Source organism: Coloeus monedula (genome assembly GCF_965178545.1).
Source record: "Coloeus monedula genome assembly, chromosome: 2".
NCBI classification, from domain to species: domain Eukaryota; kingdom Metazoa; phylum Chordata; class Aves; order Passeriformes; family Corvidae; genus Coloeus; species Coloeus monedula.
The window spans coordinates 9,055,986-9,076,918 of NC_138782.1; the positions used below are offsets into that span (position 1 = coordinate 9,055,986).

The following is a 20,933-nucleotide window of genomic DNA, read 5'->3' on the forward strand; positions in this document are numbered from 1 at the left end:
TGTCCCAGCCTGCTGTTCCTGCAAGGCTGTGTTTTCTTTGGGATAAGTAACACAAGGCAACAGGGCTTCAGGCTCATTAGCTCAGCTACAGGTATAATTAAGCACAACTGAAAAGAAGCTTTAGCTCTGCATTTATTTTAAGATGGAAGAAATCTCAGTAAGAATTTGTATGGATAAGGGACCTTATGAGATCTATGAACAGAGTTTTAAAGGTTTTGAAGTTTACTTGCACTCAAACATCAGTCTGTACCAGGAACAGTCTACATGCAGGATCTGCCAGTAACTTGATTTTCAACTCCAGAGTTTAAGACTTAGAAGTTTGTATGATATATGGTCAGAAAAAAATGCAAGGATTAATCAGGTGAATTGACCCTATTAAATAAAAACATTTAGTTCAGTTACAAGCACAAGGTTTCTCTTATATTACTAAGGCACAGAATCAAGGACTGAGTATGGTGCTGGAAGTTAAAAAAGGAAAACCTAATCAAAACTACTTCAATCAATAGTTCAAGCAAGCAACCCATGCATCCTTTCCCCTCTCCTGCAAGATTCTTAATTCAAATAGTGTACAGTACCTGACAACCCAGCATCTGCTTTGTAGACCTAAATAAAGGGAAACAGTGGTCCAAGGGCAGATTCTTGTGGAGAAATTTAGCAAGAGTTAAAATTGGGTGATACAGAGTTTGAAGCGAGATTGCTTTGTCTTTGAAATACTGTGGGAAGAGACTTTTCCTCATACTGCTGTCATGGAGTTTTACTTGGTTCCACATGGTGTTTCCATAGTTGTCTGCATTCTTTCCTCTCTTAATGCTGACAGATTATAAAGGAATGGATCAGGTTTCGAAGTGAGTTAACTTTTTTTCCTTAAATCTATGGCATTATTTGTATAAGTGAACAAGCAGCAACAATATCTGGTAAAGAAGAAAGTGTAAAACTTGTCTGGAGAAGATTGAAATACACGAAAATCCTGAAACACATCACAGGTTGAAGAGGGTGATTAATTGAGGTCCTCTCTGTCAGTGGTATGACCCTGTCCCCTGTTAATGGTGAGATTCCCACTATCAGCTGTGGTAACAGGTACAACCTTCTCAAGCTAGACTGATTACTCTAAGCAAAACACTAATATGGCATGTTCTATGTTATAATTTAGTAAAATATTACCATAACACAAGTGGAAAAATGTTAGTTTGTTAGTACCCACTATAGAATTGAAACTTCCAACCAGTCCTCACCCCCAACACACATTTGGGATGATACTGCTTTCTCTTGGTGAAATGCTAAATTCTGTTTTGAATAACTAATTTAATTTGTTAGTCTTCTTATTAGAAGATCATCTTCATTTACCAGTCCTAGCAACTGACTGGATTGCTTTGATCCACTCTGTACGCTCTGTGGATGAGGCTGCTTGCAAGTAATAGTGGATTTCATTTGCTGTGATGATTTCAAAGAGGATGTTGTCAGCATCATACTTCTTGGCTACAGGGAAAAAGTAAGAAAGTCAGCTATGAGAGAAAAAAGTCTTGTACTTTCCATGTTTTCTCCTTTACACACTGTAAGGGGATCTCCTTTCTTTCTACAGCTGAGCCTGATCAGGTCTTCACAAAGACTGGGTCCAAGAGATGGGTCTCTCTCTCAGAGAAACCACTCATGAATTCTGCACATTTCACCTTCAGGAGTCTCTGGTTAGTTGGTCTCAGATCATGGAAGGATCTGCAATCCTGCAGACAGATAATATTTCCAAACCCTCCCATGCCTTGCCAGCTACAAAAACAGGATGTTTGAGAAAATGTCACATCCATCTCTTTCTTGTCTGAGATGCCAACAAACTTTCTTGCTGGATATGATAGCCAGCCTCTCCTGTGGAGAGGATAATGCATGAAATTAATGTTTCTTGGCCCTTGCAGCAACACCATTTCTGTTCCTTCTAGCTTTGGGAGAGAAGAGAAGGTGGACAGTAATAATTTGTCGGCATAACCATTTCTAACATAAAGCTTCCATCCCAAATTCATTAACTAAAGAGATCAAACTCAGCTTACTTTGCCTAAAGGCCAGATATTCTAACACAGGGTTTGTGTCATCCTTTTGACCAGCCTTCCCTAAAGTACTGACAATACATAAGATTCCCTGTTGTTACCTTTACCACAGTACCCTTCTCCTGTAATTCAGACAGCAAGAGAGAGACCAGTTACTAGAATTATTGAATCATTGTACATAGATTGCTTTGGAATGAAAAACACTTGTGATTTCAGGCAGATTGAAAGGTGGGGTTTGTACCAAAAACTTATTAGAGAGCTCATTCAATATGGGTCCTTACTGTCTGGCATATCTTCCACTGCTGTCACCACACAGCCTCTCAAGTGAATTGCTCCCAGTGGTTCTTCTCCCTGGGGAGGACATGAAATCAAAATGAAATGCAACAGTTCTGAAACTGTTCACCTGTTAATATATGGCTACATTTCCAGAATAAAAACAAAACCATTTGATTACTTAGTATATGAGACATACTAAGTAATCTCTCACTGTCCCAGAGAGAATAGGGGATCTTCAGTCTATGTGTGACATGGAGAGTTGGGGGTGTGGTAAGGGAAAGGGTTACAAATAAATAGGGAATCTCTTGTGATGTAGAATTCAGGATCTGCAGAGTATTTAGCATGGGAATGGGCCCATTAGAATTACACAAGAAATAGGATGCCATGTCTCCACCTGGCATGGCAAATACCTCAAATATCAACTGCAAAATTAGTGTATTGTGGTCATTTGCACGTAGGACCTAATGTGTTTTGATCAAGGGAGAGTACACATTAATTCTAATTAATCACAGATAAGAGGTGAAAATACAGTTCAGTGTTACTTGTTCCCAGGTCTGGGTGGCCCTTGCCACCCATAAACCATGCTTCACTCTGCTTTTCCACAGGATGGCTAGGCCATGCAAGAACAAACAGTCCCACTGTCCTGCCTGATCTTCCCTGTCACATTCTCATGCAAATACTCCATTCAGGTACTTCTTACAAGGCACTGGATTCAAAAAAACAGGGGAATAAACCAAATCTCTCTTACTCCAGCAGGATCATAATAGTGCAGATATGCAGGATCATCTCTTAAAACGAACTTTCTCACTTTCCAGTTCTTCCTCCGATGTCCCTAGGAAAATTCAAAACCAGGAATGTCATGGAACTGCTTTGCCTGCATGCAAATATTACCCACACATGAGAGGACAGGCAAATACAAAAGGGACAAAACCTGAATATTCTGGAGGGGAAATACTCAGTGGAGTAGGAGTTGTCTACATTCCAATCTTTTGCACAACAACAGGACTATCAAACTGTTTTCTCTTTTTATTTTTTTTGTGCAAAGCAGAAGAGCTTCAACATGGGAGATTCCCCATAACATATCATACAGTCTGGTAGTTATGATATTCTTGTGAGATCTGTGAGAACTGGGTTTAACTGCTTGCCAGAAACATGGCTGCAAAGTGCCTTGAAGGAAGGTACCTTGAATTTATTGGCAAGGATGAGCTGAAAGTCTTTCTGTCCCTGCAAAGATAACAACAACAAAAAAATGCTTATCTAGCTTAAACACCCTGGAGGGCTCATGGCTGAGAAACTCAGGCAGATATATGGATGTAGGTGCCTCATGGCCTCTTTTCATGACTGAAAAGGATGGATGTGGAAAGTTTAGACCTGCTGAAAGCATTTTCAGCAGAAGCAGTGACCCTTCCAAGCAGTGACCCACAACTCAGAGAGGGTGACCAAGTGCAGGCTATCACTGGTAGAAGATTGTCATGAATCACTTCCTCTGGCATTTCAAAATACAAGTTTCTCAATTAGCTACTGTTTGCACGGAAGCTCTTACTAACTAGATTGATGTGAATGTGACAGGGTAAAAGAGCAGCAAGGTGTGGGTCTAATTTCTTCCATTGCTTTTGAGTAATCTGATTAAACAAGAGAAATACATGTGAGCACCACCACTAAGTTTTTAGGCCCTCAAGGACTATTTTAACAGTGCAGGTTCAGACTCAATATTAGGAAACATTTCTTTAGAGAGAGGGTGGTTAAACACTGCAACAGCCTACCTAGAGAGGTGGTCAATGCTCCATGTCAATGTGTAAGAAGCATTTGGACAACAAAACCCTTAACAATATGCTTTAACCTTTGGTCAGCCCTGAAGTGGTCAGGCAGTTGGACCAGAGGATTGTTGCAGGTCCCTTCCACCTGACCCATTTTATTCATTGAAGAATCCTGATTTTGCCTTCAGTTCACTAATACCTGCTTGCAACGGCCTTGGAAACATGACATTCACATTCACTTAAAGTTTTGCTGGAAAGGAAGGTATCCAGTTATCTTCTGTCTTACACATCAAACATTCATGACTGAAACAACTCCTTTGCTCAGGCATGCTGAAAAAGTCTATGAAAACAGGCAACTGAATCCAGTTGTGTGTCCAGAGGGACACAGGAGTGGCAGCCTTTTTACCTGAGTGCAGTTTTGCATTGTACCAATGACTTGTCACATCTTCTGCATTAGCACTCTTTCCTAATTAAAGCTATCAACTGTTTTATTTTGTGGCAAGAGCAATAAACCTTGCAATATTTGTCCAGAGTCCTGCTGCCATGCTGCAGCAAGTGTTCCTTGTGCAAAGGCAAGAGGGACAGAGATGAAACCTGCCAAGTATGGAGATGCCATAGGGTAGTTTCTTTCTTACCTAAAGTTTTTAAATGTAAAAGAGTAATCTTGCACCCATGTAATATCATCCTAGTAGCAGGATGCAACATGGGCAATACTGACCTGTTTCAGCAAACATCCTTGTTTGACAATTGTGCCTCTGAATTCTTCTTTTAGGACCACATCATCATCACTGGAATATCCCTCACAGAAAAATCCACTATCTGGCTGCAAGACCACAAGAGAAATGTTACAGAAGTTGCACAGTTGCTGCATGCTTATGTGCATGTACCAATTTGTATTCTTTTGGCTTCCCTCCATGCTGTTTTTTACCACCCCAAAGAAAATATTATTATTGTTGTGGTGGTGGTGGTGGTTATTATTATTGTTAAATAATCTAACCTTTTACTGGAAAAGTCCCCCAGTGAAGTTGAGGAGTTCTCATAATCACCATGGAGACATTTCAATGTGAGGTGGGACTATACTTCTATGATACCAAGTCAGACATTGACTTGCTGTGGCCTCCTCACACCACATTGGTATTGAATCAAACTAGAAATAATCTAAAAACAAGCAGGGTACACATGGGCTGCTACAAGAAGCATCCTAGGAGGCCACAAGGCTGCCTTTACCAGCAGTGTCTCTGCTGCACAGGTAAAGTCTCCCTAGCACAAGCACATTTAGGAAAACAAGTGAGTAGTGGGAGAGTCATTTTGCTGAAGCCAAGTGATTCTATGTGGTAAATATAAACAGAATTGTAACACAAATTTATTTGTTTTCAGTTTATGGAAGGCATACATTTTGTTAGCATAAATCCATAAGCAAAATATTTTTCAAACAGTATTTGACTGTGGTATTTCAAGTTCTTCAAATCAGTCCACAGAATATGAAATACTGAATGGAAAAGTCTCAGTAGGACACCCAGGACAGATTTTACTGGGGGATATTAAAAACTGCTTTGCTCACAGGCAAGCTATGTGTGTGCACACTCCCATTGAGTCAGATTTGATGGCTCTGCACAAAAATGGGTTTGTAGCTTCTGCCACTCTGTGAAGCCTTGTGATAATGAATTTCTCTCTTCCCTTCCATTGAATCATCAGGGAAATAGATGGTTAAATTCTGGTCACCAGTGCAATTACCAGGAACAAAGTCTAAGTTAAAAAGAACCCAGCTTGGTCTCAGTACTCAATTCACACTTAGAAGGGTGCCAGAAAAAAAACCTGTCCTGGTTACAACTATTAAAGTGAGCCGCCTCATTCTGAGTATCACAGGAAAAAGACAATTATGATATATTTCTCCATTTCTGTACAATCTTTCTTCCAGGATTTAAGAAGCCCAACAAGAAGCATGAGAAAAGCAGAAGGCTGAGTAAGTCTGAGACAATAAAAAGCCAGAATACAATGCTCACAAAGTAATAGTAGGCATCACTGAGATCTAAGAAGCTGGTGTCTGACAGTCCCTCGGCAGCAGCCTTGGACGTATCCCCAGCAGGTTGTAGGTAGCCTTCACTCAAGAGGGAAGAGGCAAGCAGGAGACCTTCTTTGCGATTTCGGATGGAGCTGCTGGACACCAGCCAGTCAATCACACAGGTGCCTGGTTACAAAGGAACAAAGTATAAGCCACAAACCAAGACAGACATGAAGAAGCATAGAAGTACACTGGAAACAAGCCTACTCCATGTGTTCATCAATCTCCTGAAAAATGTTTTTAGCAACAACATTCGGAGCTAATCTGGGAAGGTTCCTGGTCATCCAGTGAGGCACAGCCTTTCCAGCTAATGACAGGGGCCAGGACAACTCTCAAACACCACTCCTGAGGGAGAAGAGAGCTGGGAGGGGATGCAGGGCTGAGCTGGGAAGACTCAAAGACGGACTGGGGATTTATGAAGAACAGCCAAGCCTGGAAAAGGCAGCCTTCCAGGCTGCTATGCTACTAACATAAATGCTGTTGGTAACAGGGTGACTTTCATAGAATCAGAGTCATTAAGACTGGAAAAGACTGCCAAGATCATCAGTCCAACCATTAACCCAACAATGCCATGTCTACCACTGAACAATGTCCTCAAGTGCTGCATCTATGTGTTTTTGAGCACAAACACAGATTTGACTTGGAGAGAAACAGGAATTACAATGTGACACCATTCAGTGATGAAAAATTCAGAATGGAATAATTCTTCTGTACTTAAGTGTTTCACACAACAATCTACTCAAAAGATTACTTCAATCTTTCTGACCCTGGTTAAATTTCGTCCTTCTCCTTTGTTTACCATGGCCACAACTGAACACTTTTTCAAAATACACCTTTGAAGGTCTCCTGGGTTAGTTAAGAAAACATTTGGTTTTCTTCTCAAACTTCTCTGTGCTCTACAGAGCTTAGAGCTGTTTAATCTCTTTAGTTTTTCAACTCTGTGCTCCCTTTATTATATGGAATAGAGGGACAGGAGCTCTTTACCTGTAAAGCAGTGATTGAACACTCTTTTATCTTTTTCCAGCTTCAACTCCTTTATTCCCTTTTCAGGATCTTTCATTGAGAGATACAAAGCACTGTGCATAAAAAGAACCACAGAAACTGTTAGCAAATAAAAAGGTTTAGCCAGTTTGTATAATAATGTCATTGCCATTCATGGGGGCTTCATGTTTTGTTAGCACATGGCTCTCTGCAGAGCTGTAACATGGCTTAGTTTCATCTCTTGCATCCCCTGAAAAATTCAAGTTGCAAAGCCTGGAGGTCTCACTACATTACCATCACAGCTGTGGGAGCAGAGGGTGGAGTGCACAAAGGGCTCACCACATGTCCCTATTTTGAGAATGCAACGACTTGTGGTGATTATAGCGTGAAGAGAGGAACACCCACTGCTGAGGCACCTTCGCAGGGCTCCACAGCCCCAGCAGGAGAGTTTACTGCCGTGCTCTGCATTCACCCAAAGGTCCTGGGCTGAGCAGAAAACCTGTCCTTATCCCAAAGCCTGCATTCTCCCAGACAATCTTGGCCCTGGGCGGTTTTACTGTCTTATAAGGAACACTTCAGACTCATTTGTGTCTTGGTATTTACAGCTCAGAGAAGGAAAATAAGTCATCCTTGATTTTTAAAAGTACTAACAGATTGCTTCCCTTTATCTCTTCTTCTCCCTTTGCCAGTTTCATGTTCTCTGGCGTGTACCACACTCCCCTCACCATCCAAAAACTAGGCCAACATCAGCATTTCTCTGGAGAGCAAACAAAAGGTCTAAAATATTTTTGCAATAAATGATTTATTGTTTTAAAATGCTTCTCCTGAAGACTCACACTTTGGCTGGGATATCCTCTTGCACTGCAGTATGCCCAGAAATCTCCTATCAGCAAAAACCTTTGATAAATAAGCATGTTTTGGTAAATGATAATATATTAAAAAAGAGCTTCCCAGTTCTGATTGCTGGCTCATTTCTGACACATTGTACAAACTGAAATTTTTAGTTGTGCAGAAAGGGGTGTGAGAGAATCCATGGACAGACAGGCTCATTGGTCTTCCTGACCAGCGTTACATGTCTGACACACTGACTGCAGATGGAAGTAAATGGGAGAGCAGAACTATGAGAACAAACCTCAGATTGATTGTTTCAGGCAATCTGATAGACTTTCTTGTGGATTTTCTGGCAAACCTTTGGCCTCCATCTATATGATGAATTGCTTTCTTGATATCCCGCACCCAGGCATCTCTCTCCTCCAGGTAGGCAGCTTGAAAAAAATGGTCCTGCTGCTTGGCCACAGTGAGCCTGAAGACAAACTGGAATGATAAATTATGGGAGGGGTTTTTTTTAAGTTAAAAAAAAAAGGCTACTTTGGTGTAGCCAGTTGGGCACAATTAAGCTAGTACCACCACAACATACAACTTACCTCTGCCTAAGGACTATGGCAAGTGCCTTAGAGACACAGTTAAATTATAGAAACTCTGAAGAAAACCATGAACAAGCACTGCACATAACTGAATCCTTTTGTTACTTCACTGTGAGTGATCCTGACACTGTGAGCACATCCAAGGTGTGTGGCACCAATACAGCTACTGATTCTAACTTTTACTGGGAAGTTCAACACAGCTGAAAGGCTGAAGCACCCAGCCCCTGCAGGCTTACAGTGGGATGTAAATTTGTTTAATGTTTAGAGACATGTGAACAGTCTGAAGGAGGAAAAATACCCCACATCATATTCAGCTACTGACTCACAAGGGGAAAAAGAGTCATACACTGGAGAGTACCTGAGTATATTTGCAGCCTAGTAAACATTTAACAGCTTAGTAGGGAGATGATACATCCAACCCTTGGCTACACCTTCGGATCACCTATCTAAACACACTAGCAACAATGGAAAGACTGTATTTCCCAAAAATGAGAATAAACCATCTAGTGGTAGTTGTAAACAGATAAATGACACCAACCTGAAAAAAACCAAACCAAACCAAACCAAACCAAACCAAACCAAACCAAACCAAAAACAAAACAAACCCCAAAACCCACCCAACAAAGTTCACACTGTTTGAACTCATTTCCATCCATTGATCTTCTGGATGGAAAATCTGGACCTAATGGTTTCCACTTCCTCTAAAATATAGTTCCCCGTGAGTGAAACTAATTTGTTCTGTAGTTGTGTTATAATAAATATCACAGGTTCTGACTCAGCAGGTGTCTAAAAATGCCAAGCTAAGCCACAAGCCAACAGCACGACTTGATGAGGGCAAGGAAAGCAAAGGCTACTGTCAAAAAGCAGCAAATTTACATCAGTGAAATCAACACTGAATGAGTCTGCTGAAGCCCACATTTGTAATTGATACATTTCTAAACATCCCTGACAAGTATCTTCCAAACTATGACCAACAGGAAAAATTCTGACACCCTGAAATTGTGCAAAGTCCAACTGAATTTCACAGAAGATAGATTTCAAACTTACAAAGCCACGAGTCCTCAAAAATCCATCTCAGACAGAAAAGTAACCATTTCTTATCTGATGCTGTTCATATTTCCAACAATACTCACTTTTTCTGTTATGCAGGAAAGACCTACATACTGAAAATCAATGTACAGTGCATAAGAAAAGCAAACAGACAGATCTCTCCAAAGCCCAATATTCAAGAGTCAAGCTTACACTCCAGATTAACAGAATGAAATACCAAAGCACTGACAAGATTTATTACCAAAGGAAAAAATTATTTTTCTCAAAGAGCTGAGAAGCAACATACAGCGAAATGCTAAAGAAGAGTTTTCATTTTCAGCACACGGAGGAGACTGGCAAAGCCCTTTCTTTTTAGCATTTAGCAAAATCAGGCCAGTAAGCTAGACTTCAGGCTTCCTCTGAAATTGGTAAAGATGTTGAGTCTCCAGTCCTAGATGTGACCTAGCGTCCCTCTGATGATGTATATCTGTTTGTGCTTTTGAGAAAATTAGACCATTAGACTAAACTAAATACCAACATTTTAGACAGTTTAAATCGGGAGAGATGAATCTAACTATGAGCAACCAAACATGATAATGCTATTCACAGGAAAACCATGGGGAAAATGGAAAAAGCTGAAGAATATCAGAATTTATGTTACATTAAGCAATGATCAAACATCAAATCAAGGACAGCGAACAGTGGTGAATACATTTTGAAATATAATCTCAAAATATGCAGTTGCAGCTCCTTCTGAACAGCCTTTATCTCTACTTAACAAATCCAAGATTGCTTCCTTTCCCCTCAGCACGTGCATTTTGCAATTGATGTAGTAAACAGAGCATGTTGGTGATGTGCTCTGAGCTTTCAAATGAGGTCCTGGTGCAGATAGACAAGCTGATTCAAAAATTTAACCAGAGAAATACAGAAGTTTGTTTGTGGCCCAATAGTTCCTGCTCCAAACTGGGTCCAGACAAGTGAAACTATATTTAAAACTGACCCAATGAGAATTATCCCACTATTCACCATTCAGAATTCCTGTCCTGAAAATATACTTTCATTTCTAGCCATATAAACTTAAGAACCAGAATAATTCCCATAAGAGGAATAACTGTATGCTTTGACTCATAACCACTGAGAAACAAGAATGGAATGCAGAGGCTTTGAATTCAGCAGTACAGTAAAGCTGTAAAATGTCAGATGCAAAAATGAAGATACTAGGTTTTCAAGGAATACATGTAGAAACTTAGGTTTAATCATATTGGGCAGTAACTACTTGTAAGAACAGTCCTGGTGATGGCTTTGCTCATATGAATGAGCATGTGGAATTTTTGACTGTTTGAACAATGCAAATTTTAAGAGAAAGTCCACCTCCAGGGCTACTGGTCTATGGACTTGCAGAACAATCTCACCACCTCAATATGGAGGATCTGCTCCAATGCCTGCTGAAGTAATTTGGATTGTTTCCACTGACTTCAGCAAACCCTGCAGCAAATCTCACTTAAGAAAAGCTATTTTGGGTGCCTCAACCCCTGGGTCTCTGATCCTTTCTTTTGTCTGTATTATCCCTCAGAAAAGATTTCAGCAACTAAAATGAAACATAATGTAAAGTTCATTATGTAAACACCTAATGTAAAATGAAACATAACATAAAACTCAGTGCAGCTAAAGGAATGATCCACAGAGACTATCACCCTTCCATACAGATACAATGCCCCTTCTGGAGACTAGTACATCCCAAAAGAACCCTTTGGGCAGGTGAGGATCTCTCTCACTCTGCCTTCAGCAGACATCAGATACTTCAGACCTCTATGCCTACTTTGTTGAATGCACATGTGAGGTATTTTTCCTTTATTGTAAATATGTTACTGACATTTCCAAGCAACTGCTATGGACCAATATTAATAGCAGTGCCTTTCTGGGAGTTAAAGAAAAAAAACAAAACCCAACACAAAACTGTCTGGAAAAGAATGCTTTGTGAGAAAAACTTCATTTCTACCATTATAATGGAGGTCTGTGATACTCTTGAACATAGTACCCTTCAATGCCTCATGTATAGAGTAAGCAGTGCCATGCTGAGGCTTGTTAATAAGAGAGTCGGCACAGAATTAACAGCAATCTCTACTCTCTGCCCCATCCTTTTTCTATACTGTCTCAAAGACAGCTTGTAAGTTATCAGCCCCTTTCTCTGAACAGATGTACGTCTAAAAAGACTTAGTAAGAATCAAGGTGGGTTTTTTCATATAAATGCGGCTTCTGCAACAGCAACAACAACAACAAAGAAACAAAGAAGTAGAAGAAAGAAAAGAAGGAAAAAGCAAAGCCAGCAGGTCTAAATCTGACACAAGGGACCCTGATTCCACTTACCACAAAACCTAAGGACAGGTTTAATTATCCTCACTTTACTCATATGAAAAAGTAAAGTTCACTGTCTCAGCAGTCTCTAAACTTTCTATTTTTCTAATGCTCTCAGAGACTTCTATCTTTAGTCAAGCATCCCTGTGGTAAATTTCTTTAAACTGTAGTGGGATAATGTTCCAGATTCTGCGGGACCCTTTTGTCAGAGGAATTCCTGGGGATGTAATGCCTATTTGACGAAACTGAGTTGATAAAATAATAAATGACTAATGATATGATTCTCTGCTCATATTAGAAATCCTGTTTTACTAATAACTATTTTTCAGGAACCCTGTAACAAAATATGTGTGTCACAGCATTTATCTCCTTCCTGTCTGAGCAAACCAGTTGTTGTTCCTTGACAATAAATAAATTCTTGCCCTGCTCACAAAATACTTTTTATTCACAGCTTTATTCTATGGCAATTAGATTTATATTTAATACAGGAGTCATTGCCATTCAGCTGCAAAATGTCTTCACACCAACAAAATTTAGTTCTGCTCTCTGAGACACTCAGAAATTTAATAAAAACCGACTAACCAACCCCCCCAATGCTTTCTGAATTAGTCCTCTTGAAGTGTCCTGAATTCAAATAGTACACAATTCCAAGCCTGCTTGTGACCTGCAAGTGAGAATCGCCACTAGGATGAGTGATTTGCAACCACCAGCCTTTTGTCCTTTCAGTGCTTCCAGAAGTATAAGTATACTGCTAATTGTTTTTATTAAAAAAGTACTCACCATTCTTTTGCCAAAATCTTGGCATGGGCTGTGAACAGAGCTTCCTTTTAGTGGGATCATCCCTTTGGGACTGTTATCAGCCTTCCGCTTGTAGAATTCAATTCCATCTTCTAAGAGCACAACCCACATTGGCTTCCAGGTATTAAACATGCTGCCCTGCATCAATAAATCCCATATTATGTTCAGTGAATCACTCTTCATGTGATATCCAAGGAATCACCTTCCTATGACCTTCCAGGGAATGTCTGACTGATGCTAAAATAACTACAGTTTGTGTCTCAAGGGGAACATACCACAACCACACCCATCTTACTATGCAGTTAAATGTTGTTATTTTTCTGACCACTGTTTATTTCCCCTTGTAGTTGTTCTGCCAATGGAAGCCACTGTGGATTTAAATAAAAGTAAAGACTTTATCCTATAGGATGTACCACAAAAGACTCCAGAGCAGAGGTTTCTGTGGGGCAGCAACCACCTTCTCAAGGAATGGATGTGTCCATGGCCCCACACACTGTCTTGAGGCCAAGGTGATTGTGACCGCTTTGATCTCACTATTCTTCCTTGATGTTTAACTCAATTAAGTGCAACTGAGTAGGCTATGGCTATTTCCTGTTACCTCTTTGCCAAGCTTTCACAATATGTTTCCCTACATCTTCCCAACTTGTTCAGAGTTAGTTTTCTCTTCCACTGAGTCCGAAACTACCCACTTACCTTCTTAACCAAGTAGCCCTCCCTTATGCGCATCGGTTCTCGCTCCATGGCTTGGACAATCCTGCTCTCGGGTCTATCAGTGCTGGCTGTTGAGTTCCTCTGGCAGCAAAGTCTGTGGGATGGTGTTTTTACAGTACAGCTGTGTCATTTCACAAGTTCCTCTGAATGCTAATCGCAAGCCCATTTCCTCTTCAAGAGTGAAAGATAGGGAAGTGCAGAAGCACATGTCTGCCTCTGACAGCACAAGCAACAGCCTGACAAAACACTTCATCGTATCAAATACAGCCAGCCTTGATGACGGAATCCTGGGAAATTAAATTAGCACTTTAGTGCTCAGTCACAAGAAATTGGGCCCGCTCTGCAAATACATGAACTGTACCAAAACAACAGACAGGGCACTGTGCTGCTGCCTGGTGCATGCCAAATGATTTCAGAGACAGGTTTCTAATGCATCAGTGCTTCCACTTCACCCCGCCTTCCAAGTCTGGCTCCCAGTGGGCAACAATGTGGAGTCTGGCAGGAAGGGAGAGGACTCTCACTTGGTTAATGAGGATGCGCCCTCTGCTGACATAAGAAATTTGTTTATCAGACTTGATCAGGTTTTGGATTTTGGTGTTTAGGCCGTGCAAAACGTCAGCTGTCAAATAGGCACAAATGGATTAGACTAGTGCATTACATAGAGCACTGACCGCAAAATGCTTTCAATAAGCATCTTTTACTTGCTGCAGAGCTTGTTTGGCTTTATTTGGGAAAATACAAGGCAAACCCATAGCTTTTCATAAGTACCAGAGTCACAGTCCCTCTTCCCCATATAGAAGAAAGTGGGGGTATATGGGAGGCAATAAGAGGCTGCTTCATGATACCTTGAAGCAGCCTCTTGTGTTCTTCCAAGCACGAGATTCCAAGTCACTTTTGCAGCTAAGCTCACTCAGATAAGTGTTGATTGAGCCCAGGGTGACTCCACCTGTCACCTCTGCCAATTGTAAAGATCCCCAAACAGGGACTTTTCTCACAGACAGAAATTCCTATTCTTCACTTGACTCTCTGTTTGTCTCAGCCTTTACTCAGAAGTCTGACAAGGTCTGTGATAGAGGACCAGAGGGTTAGCAGAGCCCTCAGAGACCTTTTCTAGACATTCCTCACTGATGCCTATTTAGTGGTACTCCCACAGATGAGACTCCACTCCTTCCTTGATTATCTGTATTAATGCTTCACTATCCCAACTGCTGGATGTTTCTCCTCGTTGTCTGAATGGAGATTTTATTTTTCTGGGCTTTTCTCAACTAGTTGCTGCTTAAATGACATATCCAGTCTCTCTGCAGGCAGAGCACCTGTCTGTACCACCTGTTTCAGGTTAAACACTTCATAGTGCATTCTGTCCAAAGTATACCTTTTTGTGATGATTTCATCTATCACTGAGTTGTTTGGGGTTTCTAAAATCTGCAGTCCCAGTAAATTGTTCGTTTGCTCATGTAAATAATGCTGTTGTAAGGATCTTATAGCTTTGAAAGGCACCAGTTGCTGATCAAGCCAATCATCCATCAGTTTGCAAATCAAAGACTCCATATATTCTCTGGCTGTTCAGCATACTGAATTCAACGAACAGATTTTAAAATTATTGGAGACAAAAACTCACACAGAGCTAATAAAACTGTGTGGTCCTTGGAGCTAAAAGTAAAAATTTACCACTAAAAAGTGATCAAAAACCTTATGTAACTTTTATAGTAGAAAATTCACCTACAAGGTCCAGGACTTGGAATGAACTGAAGATGCTCTGGATTCCCAGAGCAGAGATGATCTAACTGGATTTCTGTGTTATATTTCTGTGAAGGTTCCCTTCATCCCCCATAAGTCTTAAAAGGATGTTTGATGGACTGAGGAGCTTGTAGAATCCTCCTGTATAATGTCTTTTTTGGTCACTAATTCATTCTTTTTTGCTTTAAGAAGGAGAATTGTTTCCTTATCTTCCCTTTCATTTCAGTGGTTCCATCTTCAGGAAAAGATACTTTTTTTTTTTCTCCAATTAGATAAATCAAAAACACAGGTCACAGACAACAGCCACTCAAATATCTTTCACTGTGTGGCGGGAAGCCAAATTATGCCTTTTTAATCTGCCTTGAGGACATAAATACTTTAGAGCTTGGAGCAATCATTAAACACCGAGTACAGGATCACAGTTATCTCTTCCTTCTGTCTCTACTTCGCTTCCCCCACCTCAGCTCTGAGGAAAGGAAGCCCCATCCCCAGCTGGAAGGCCTTATGGGGAGCAAAGACAAAAGAATCTGCCAGTATTTTCCTCCCTGCAGGCATCCTTTCTACAGGTTTTCCTGCTCGCCTGCTCCTGCTGATTCAGTCTTTGTGCTGAATCAGGAGGACGGCCCTGTCCTCCTGATAAATTGATGATATGAGATGACATGGGATAGATCCTCTTCAACAGAATATCTATATATGCCTATACTAAAAAGTGACTTAATGAAAACAGAAAAGGATGCTGACTCCACAATTTCACAAAAGCTCATTTTTCTCACTTACCTGCATGAAAAGCCTCTGGAGGGATGAAATGTAAATCTAAACACAGTGGCACCTAGCCAAAGGCTCCAGAATTTACCGTTACTACTTATGCTACTCAGCGTCAAAAGAAAAAATAACTTCCATCCAATGTTAGCTGAAGGCAACCACTTTTATAACACTTCTGTGTATTGTTTCTATTTCATCTTCAAAGCTCAGCTGGTCCTTTTGCCCTTCCACTGTGCAAGTCTGAAACAATCCTTTTCTTTAATGCTGAGGTTTGGTTTAATTTATCACACACTATCCTGGGGAAATCAGCACTTCATCTCCCCCCGGGCAGAAACATGCTGATATAGCTGAATCATTCATGTGAGGCAAAATGGTCCTTAAACACAAAGTGGCTGTGGAGGTGCAAGGGACAGTGTGGACTGTGGATGCAGGTCTTCTTTGTCCAGCCATTCCTAAAGAGCAGCACCAGGCATAAGAGAGAGGAAGAGCTGTATTTCTGCTACCTCTCCATGAAGGGGAGGAAGAGCTTTGTCAGAAAGAGAAAGTAACCTGCAATGTGGAAATCTGCTATAACTTACTTTATCATCTCCATTTCTATCTCAAGTAGATAAAGGTGCATGATGTTGGATGAGCTGAATTTGTTACAATATCACAATCTGCAGCAGAGCTGGATATCTTAGCTCAGTTTACTGTTCTTGTACAGGAGAATTTGCTGCTGTATTTCTTCAGAAAATTCTGCTTTATTTTTGGTACTTCAGAATACAAGTTCCTGCAAGCATTGACAAAAAAAGTGATCAACCATGTTTATCTGAGCAAGAGATCTACCTGAGAGACTAAGAAGTGTTTATACCAAAAATTGGAACCATATAGCAGCTGCAAAGAAGGCAAGATTCTCAGCTACACCAGCTTCACTGCTCCACAAGCCCTTGCAGAGATGGTTCTAACATGTTTGCTGCACTGTAAATGCCATAAGCCCACCTCATCTGCAACAAAACATATGATCTCTCCATAAATATGTATCGCTACAGCAAATCAAGCTGCATTTCCAGGGGAAATGATAACAAATGTGTTAAAAATAATTGTAGGGGAAAAGTTATACACACAAGTGATTTCCAAACCAGATAAAGCTTGTACAAACAAGATAAAGATATTAGCTCTGTCCAGCTAATATTTCAGTAAAAACATTTCCCACTTCTGCATGGAGGCAGGGCTCAAAAGAATCAAAGTATTAAACGTAAAGCTGGCAGGTGCAAGCCTTAGCACAGTTCCCTCCATACATGGCTATTTTTAGTGCATGAGAGATTGTGGCTTTGCATGCCCTTCTTGAAAAGAAACCCCCAAACCACAACATTTCCAAATTTTGCACTGTGTTAAGAACTTAATCGAAGAGGGGCAAGCATAAAAAGGCTAATAAAGGTATTACATGTCACCTTAGAAACTAAATGCTGTGGTTTGGCTATCTTAAATGAACCATCTTGTTCTGCCTCAAGGTACATTTTACATATTTAATGATTGTTGAGCTTTGCCATAGGGTTAATGCATTAGTGAGAAGGTCTGCATAAATGTTAATACTCTAAAGCTTATGCAGTTGACATATCATCATGCCTAGAGAGATCATATTGAGTACACGCAATCAAGAGACCAAACACATTTCTCCAGAATGTTTTCTAGATAATTTAGACCAGCATAAGGCACAGGTTGTGGTTTATCTGCATGTTATCTCTTAGCTTTCATTGAACACATCTACCCTCACCTCTCCCCAACAGTAGTTCCCCATCAGTGATACATGCAAGTTATGTTGATGCATCAGGGAAGGTGTATACATAAGAAAGAGGTCTTGGAGAATGTAGCTTGTATATAGCTCACACATCTTGTAGGATGTTTGAGACTTTCATAGTCTTAGGAAGAAAAAGAGGGATAGAACTGCTGGCTGCAACTAACTCACCACTCCCTTCAAAAGCACTAAGGCATTTGCCAGGGCATAGGTGAGTGCTCCAATCTTCCTACCCCAAGGGAAATGAATTAGCTTAATGTACCTTGCTGACTCCACACAGCGGACTGGGAAGCCTCAGCTGCCAGTGGAATGAAAAGTAGATTTGGGGGACTGAAAAAAACCAAACCAAAACACACACAAAACTAAACAACCTCCCCCATCCCAAATAAACAAACAAAAAACCAGAAAAACAGTTTTACAGTTTACAAAGACATTATATATTGTAGTCCCACCCCTCAAATGTAGGTGTAGAGAATGGGGGAATCAACACAACTTTATCTTTTTGTTCCCAGAAGTAAATTGCTGCTGTGGCTTGGAAGAAATAGGACTTCGTCCTAAGTCTATGATAATTTACTTAGCTTTGAATCTTGTAAATGTCAGCAGGTTTACTCTGTGCTCCTAGCAAAAGCAGACCAACGCTTTCTTCCTTCAGGTATTTTGATCCCTACAGAATATCAAGAGAATAACATCAGGTAATGTAGCAGCCTGAGGTCTGGGACCCATAGAAAATCCCCATGGGGGCTGGAAGGGCCTAGGTTTCTCTATCCAGGGCCCATCCCACAGCATCAGGCACCTTCATTGGGATGGGTTGAGGTCAAGCCAGGTATTCAATATGCAGATCGAGGTCAAGGGCATCCATGGCTGGATATGTCTGTGGCAGAGCTGGAGACCAGCAGTCCTAAGCATAATTCAGGAAGGGCATGAAAACCAGGACTGAGCTAAAGCTGGGCCCATGGGCAGCCCCAGATGAGGCTGGTCAGGGACATTAAGGTGGGCAGCGACAAAACTAACCTCCCAGAAAGACTTAGCAAAGACAACCCTTTTCCTTGATCTATACTGATAAGAGTATCTGGTGGGATCAGATAAGTAAATGTATTCACACAAGTGAAATTACTAGATCAATCAAAAGAAAGTCATTGCCTAAATTAAGAATTTCTTCATAAATGTTCTACTCTTACCATGTTACATTTGCATATGGTAAAACAGTTACTATGCATACACAATCCGTAATATGATGTTTTTTTAGTTTTCCCTCATGTTTGCCCAATAGTGGTCAGGGATAAAGTCCCAGTCTGAGCTGTGTTCATAGAAAGATAATCATTCAGGCTGAAATAATATGGGAAAAAACCCTCGTTATAGATCTGACCTCTCATGTACTTGGGAAGCTAATTGCAATCAATGTCTTCAGCTACACACAATTTACTACAACATGATATATCTGGCCCATGAAGCAAGTAAAACTGATCCCTGGCAATGGCCATTACTCTTCACACACCACTTTAAGTGATACTATCAGATTCCACACAGGCTAGGCCTCTGTCATTTCATACCAAATTACATTTAAACTTACAGAAGGGGGATTTGCTGCAGGCAAAACTTCCAACAAGCCACAAAGTGCAGCAGTTCCTGCAGAATGTAATGCAAAACAAGATTTCTCTTGTAGTGAGGAAAAGAGACAAGGAGAAATGTACTGGGGGTGGGTGTTGTTTGTTTTTGTTTTGTTTGTTTATTATTTTTGCAGAGATACACAGTTGTGAGAGGCAGGGATCATATCCCTGCCCTTATAATTGTAGAAGCCTGAATGGCTGAACACATTATGAAGCCTGTGTTTAGCTGGTACCCTAAGCAAGGGATATCCAGTAGGATTTTTGTTGGGTCCCCCCCCCCCCCCGAGCTTTTCAGCAAAATGTGTTCTTTTGCTTCAAGTTCATAATAAAATTAAATCACTAAATAGCTTGCATGCATAAGGAAATGCAGCTGGGCAATGCTGCTACCATTTGGCTTAGTTTACATTACACCACCACATGTACACCCCAGCCTCAGAAAAACAAAGAACAGGTTAGGTCCAGTGTGACATGGACCTCTGAAATTCTCCTAACAAAACCATTAACTCTGCCATAATGTCCAAGCAAAAAATATATCCATGGCCCAAGGCTTGTGTCAGACAGAAGGATGCTACAGTTTTAACAGCAAACAAGAACAAATAAAAAAAGAATGGAAAAGATGCACAAACCTGCCTGAGTTAAAGCAGTCTCAGTTAGATGGGAATGAGAGACACTGAGAGTTGAATTATGGTACATTGTTCAGTTTCAAAGATCTTTGTTCTTGAACAAACAGCACCAGCCATATGTAAAGAGTAGTATTAGACTTAAAGATGTGAGATTCTGATCTCATAGTGCAATTACAGTGTGTGGGGTTTTTTCTATTCAAATAAGAGGATTGCAATGAAGTGATTAAAAAAATCCCAAGAGAAACCTTGGCCTACTGATGTTAACTGTTGACCTCAGGGAGCAAGAAAGTGACCCTCAGTCCAGGCGTGGTGACTCAACAAAGCCTTTTGCTGCACAGGGAGAGAGAGAAGAGCCAGAAAACCACGTCTTTGCTGTCCGCCCTCCCCTCCCTCTCGGGCAGCTCTGGCTCCTCCGTGCCGCCACACAGATGTTTCAGCCTACCCCAGAGGGCTCAATCAACCCTCGGGAGGCGTTTCCCGTGTGAGGGGGTCTGGGGGGTGATCAGAAGGGCTCCCCTCGGCCGGGATCCCGCGGAGGAGCCCGCGGGGCGTACCCTCCCCGCGCCGCTGTCCGCGCCCGTGGTGCTGAACGGCGGCGCCTGGGCCGGGCCTCTCTCCTTTCCTCCGGGACGAACCGCGGGATTAAGACTGCAGTAATCGGGGCCGGATTAACTCCCTGGAAACCGGCTGCAATTTGAGCAGCTGCAAATGTCCCCCATACCGGGATATGGGGCGGGGTGATGAAGTGGATGGCGGGGGAGGAAGAAGAGGGGGGAAAGACATCAACCGCCCAGATGCTACGCCGCGATTAGTGGGAGGGAAAATAAATAATCAAGTATCTCATCCGCTGCTTTTGGGAAGGGCTGGGCTGGCTGGGATCCGGCAGCCCCTCCTCTTCCTTCTCCCTCCTCCTCTTCCTCTCCCTCGCTCCGAGCCAGCCGCTTTTCCACGGAGGGGGCGAGACGCTCGCAGAGCCCGTAAGTCCCCCCCCGCGGCCGCAAGCG

At 41.4% G+C, this 20,933-nt stretch overlaps 1 protein-coding gene across 1 annotated transcript; it reads right to left on the reverse strand.

The window, feature by feature from the left end:
* Nucleotides 1–1,336: 1,336 nt before the first annotated feature.
* PLEK (pleckstrin) lies at nt 1,337–13,456 on the reverse strand (the record flags this gene model as incomplete). Its single annotated transcript, XM_082277147.1, has 9 exons — nt 1,337–1,476; nt 2,315–2,384; nt 3,058–3,141; nt 4,785–4,889; nt 6,070–6,254; nt 7,113–7,204; nt 8,242–8,423; nt 12,698–12,853; nt 13,409–13,456. 9 exons carry the CDS (start codon nt 13,454–13,456, stop codon nt 1,337–1,339), a joined length of 1,062 nt encoding a protein of 353 aa, XP_082133273.1.
* Between the last annotated feature and the right edge of the window lie 7,477 nt (nt 13,457–20,933).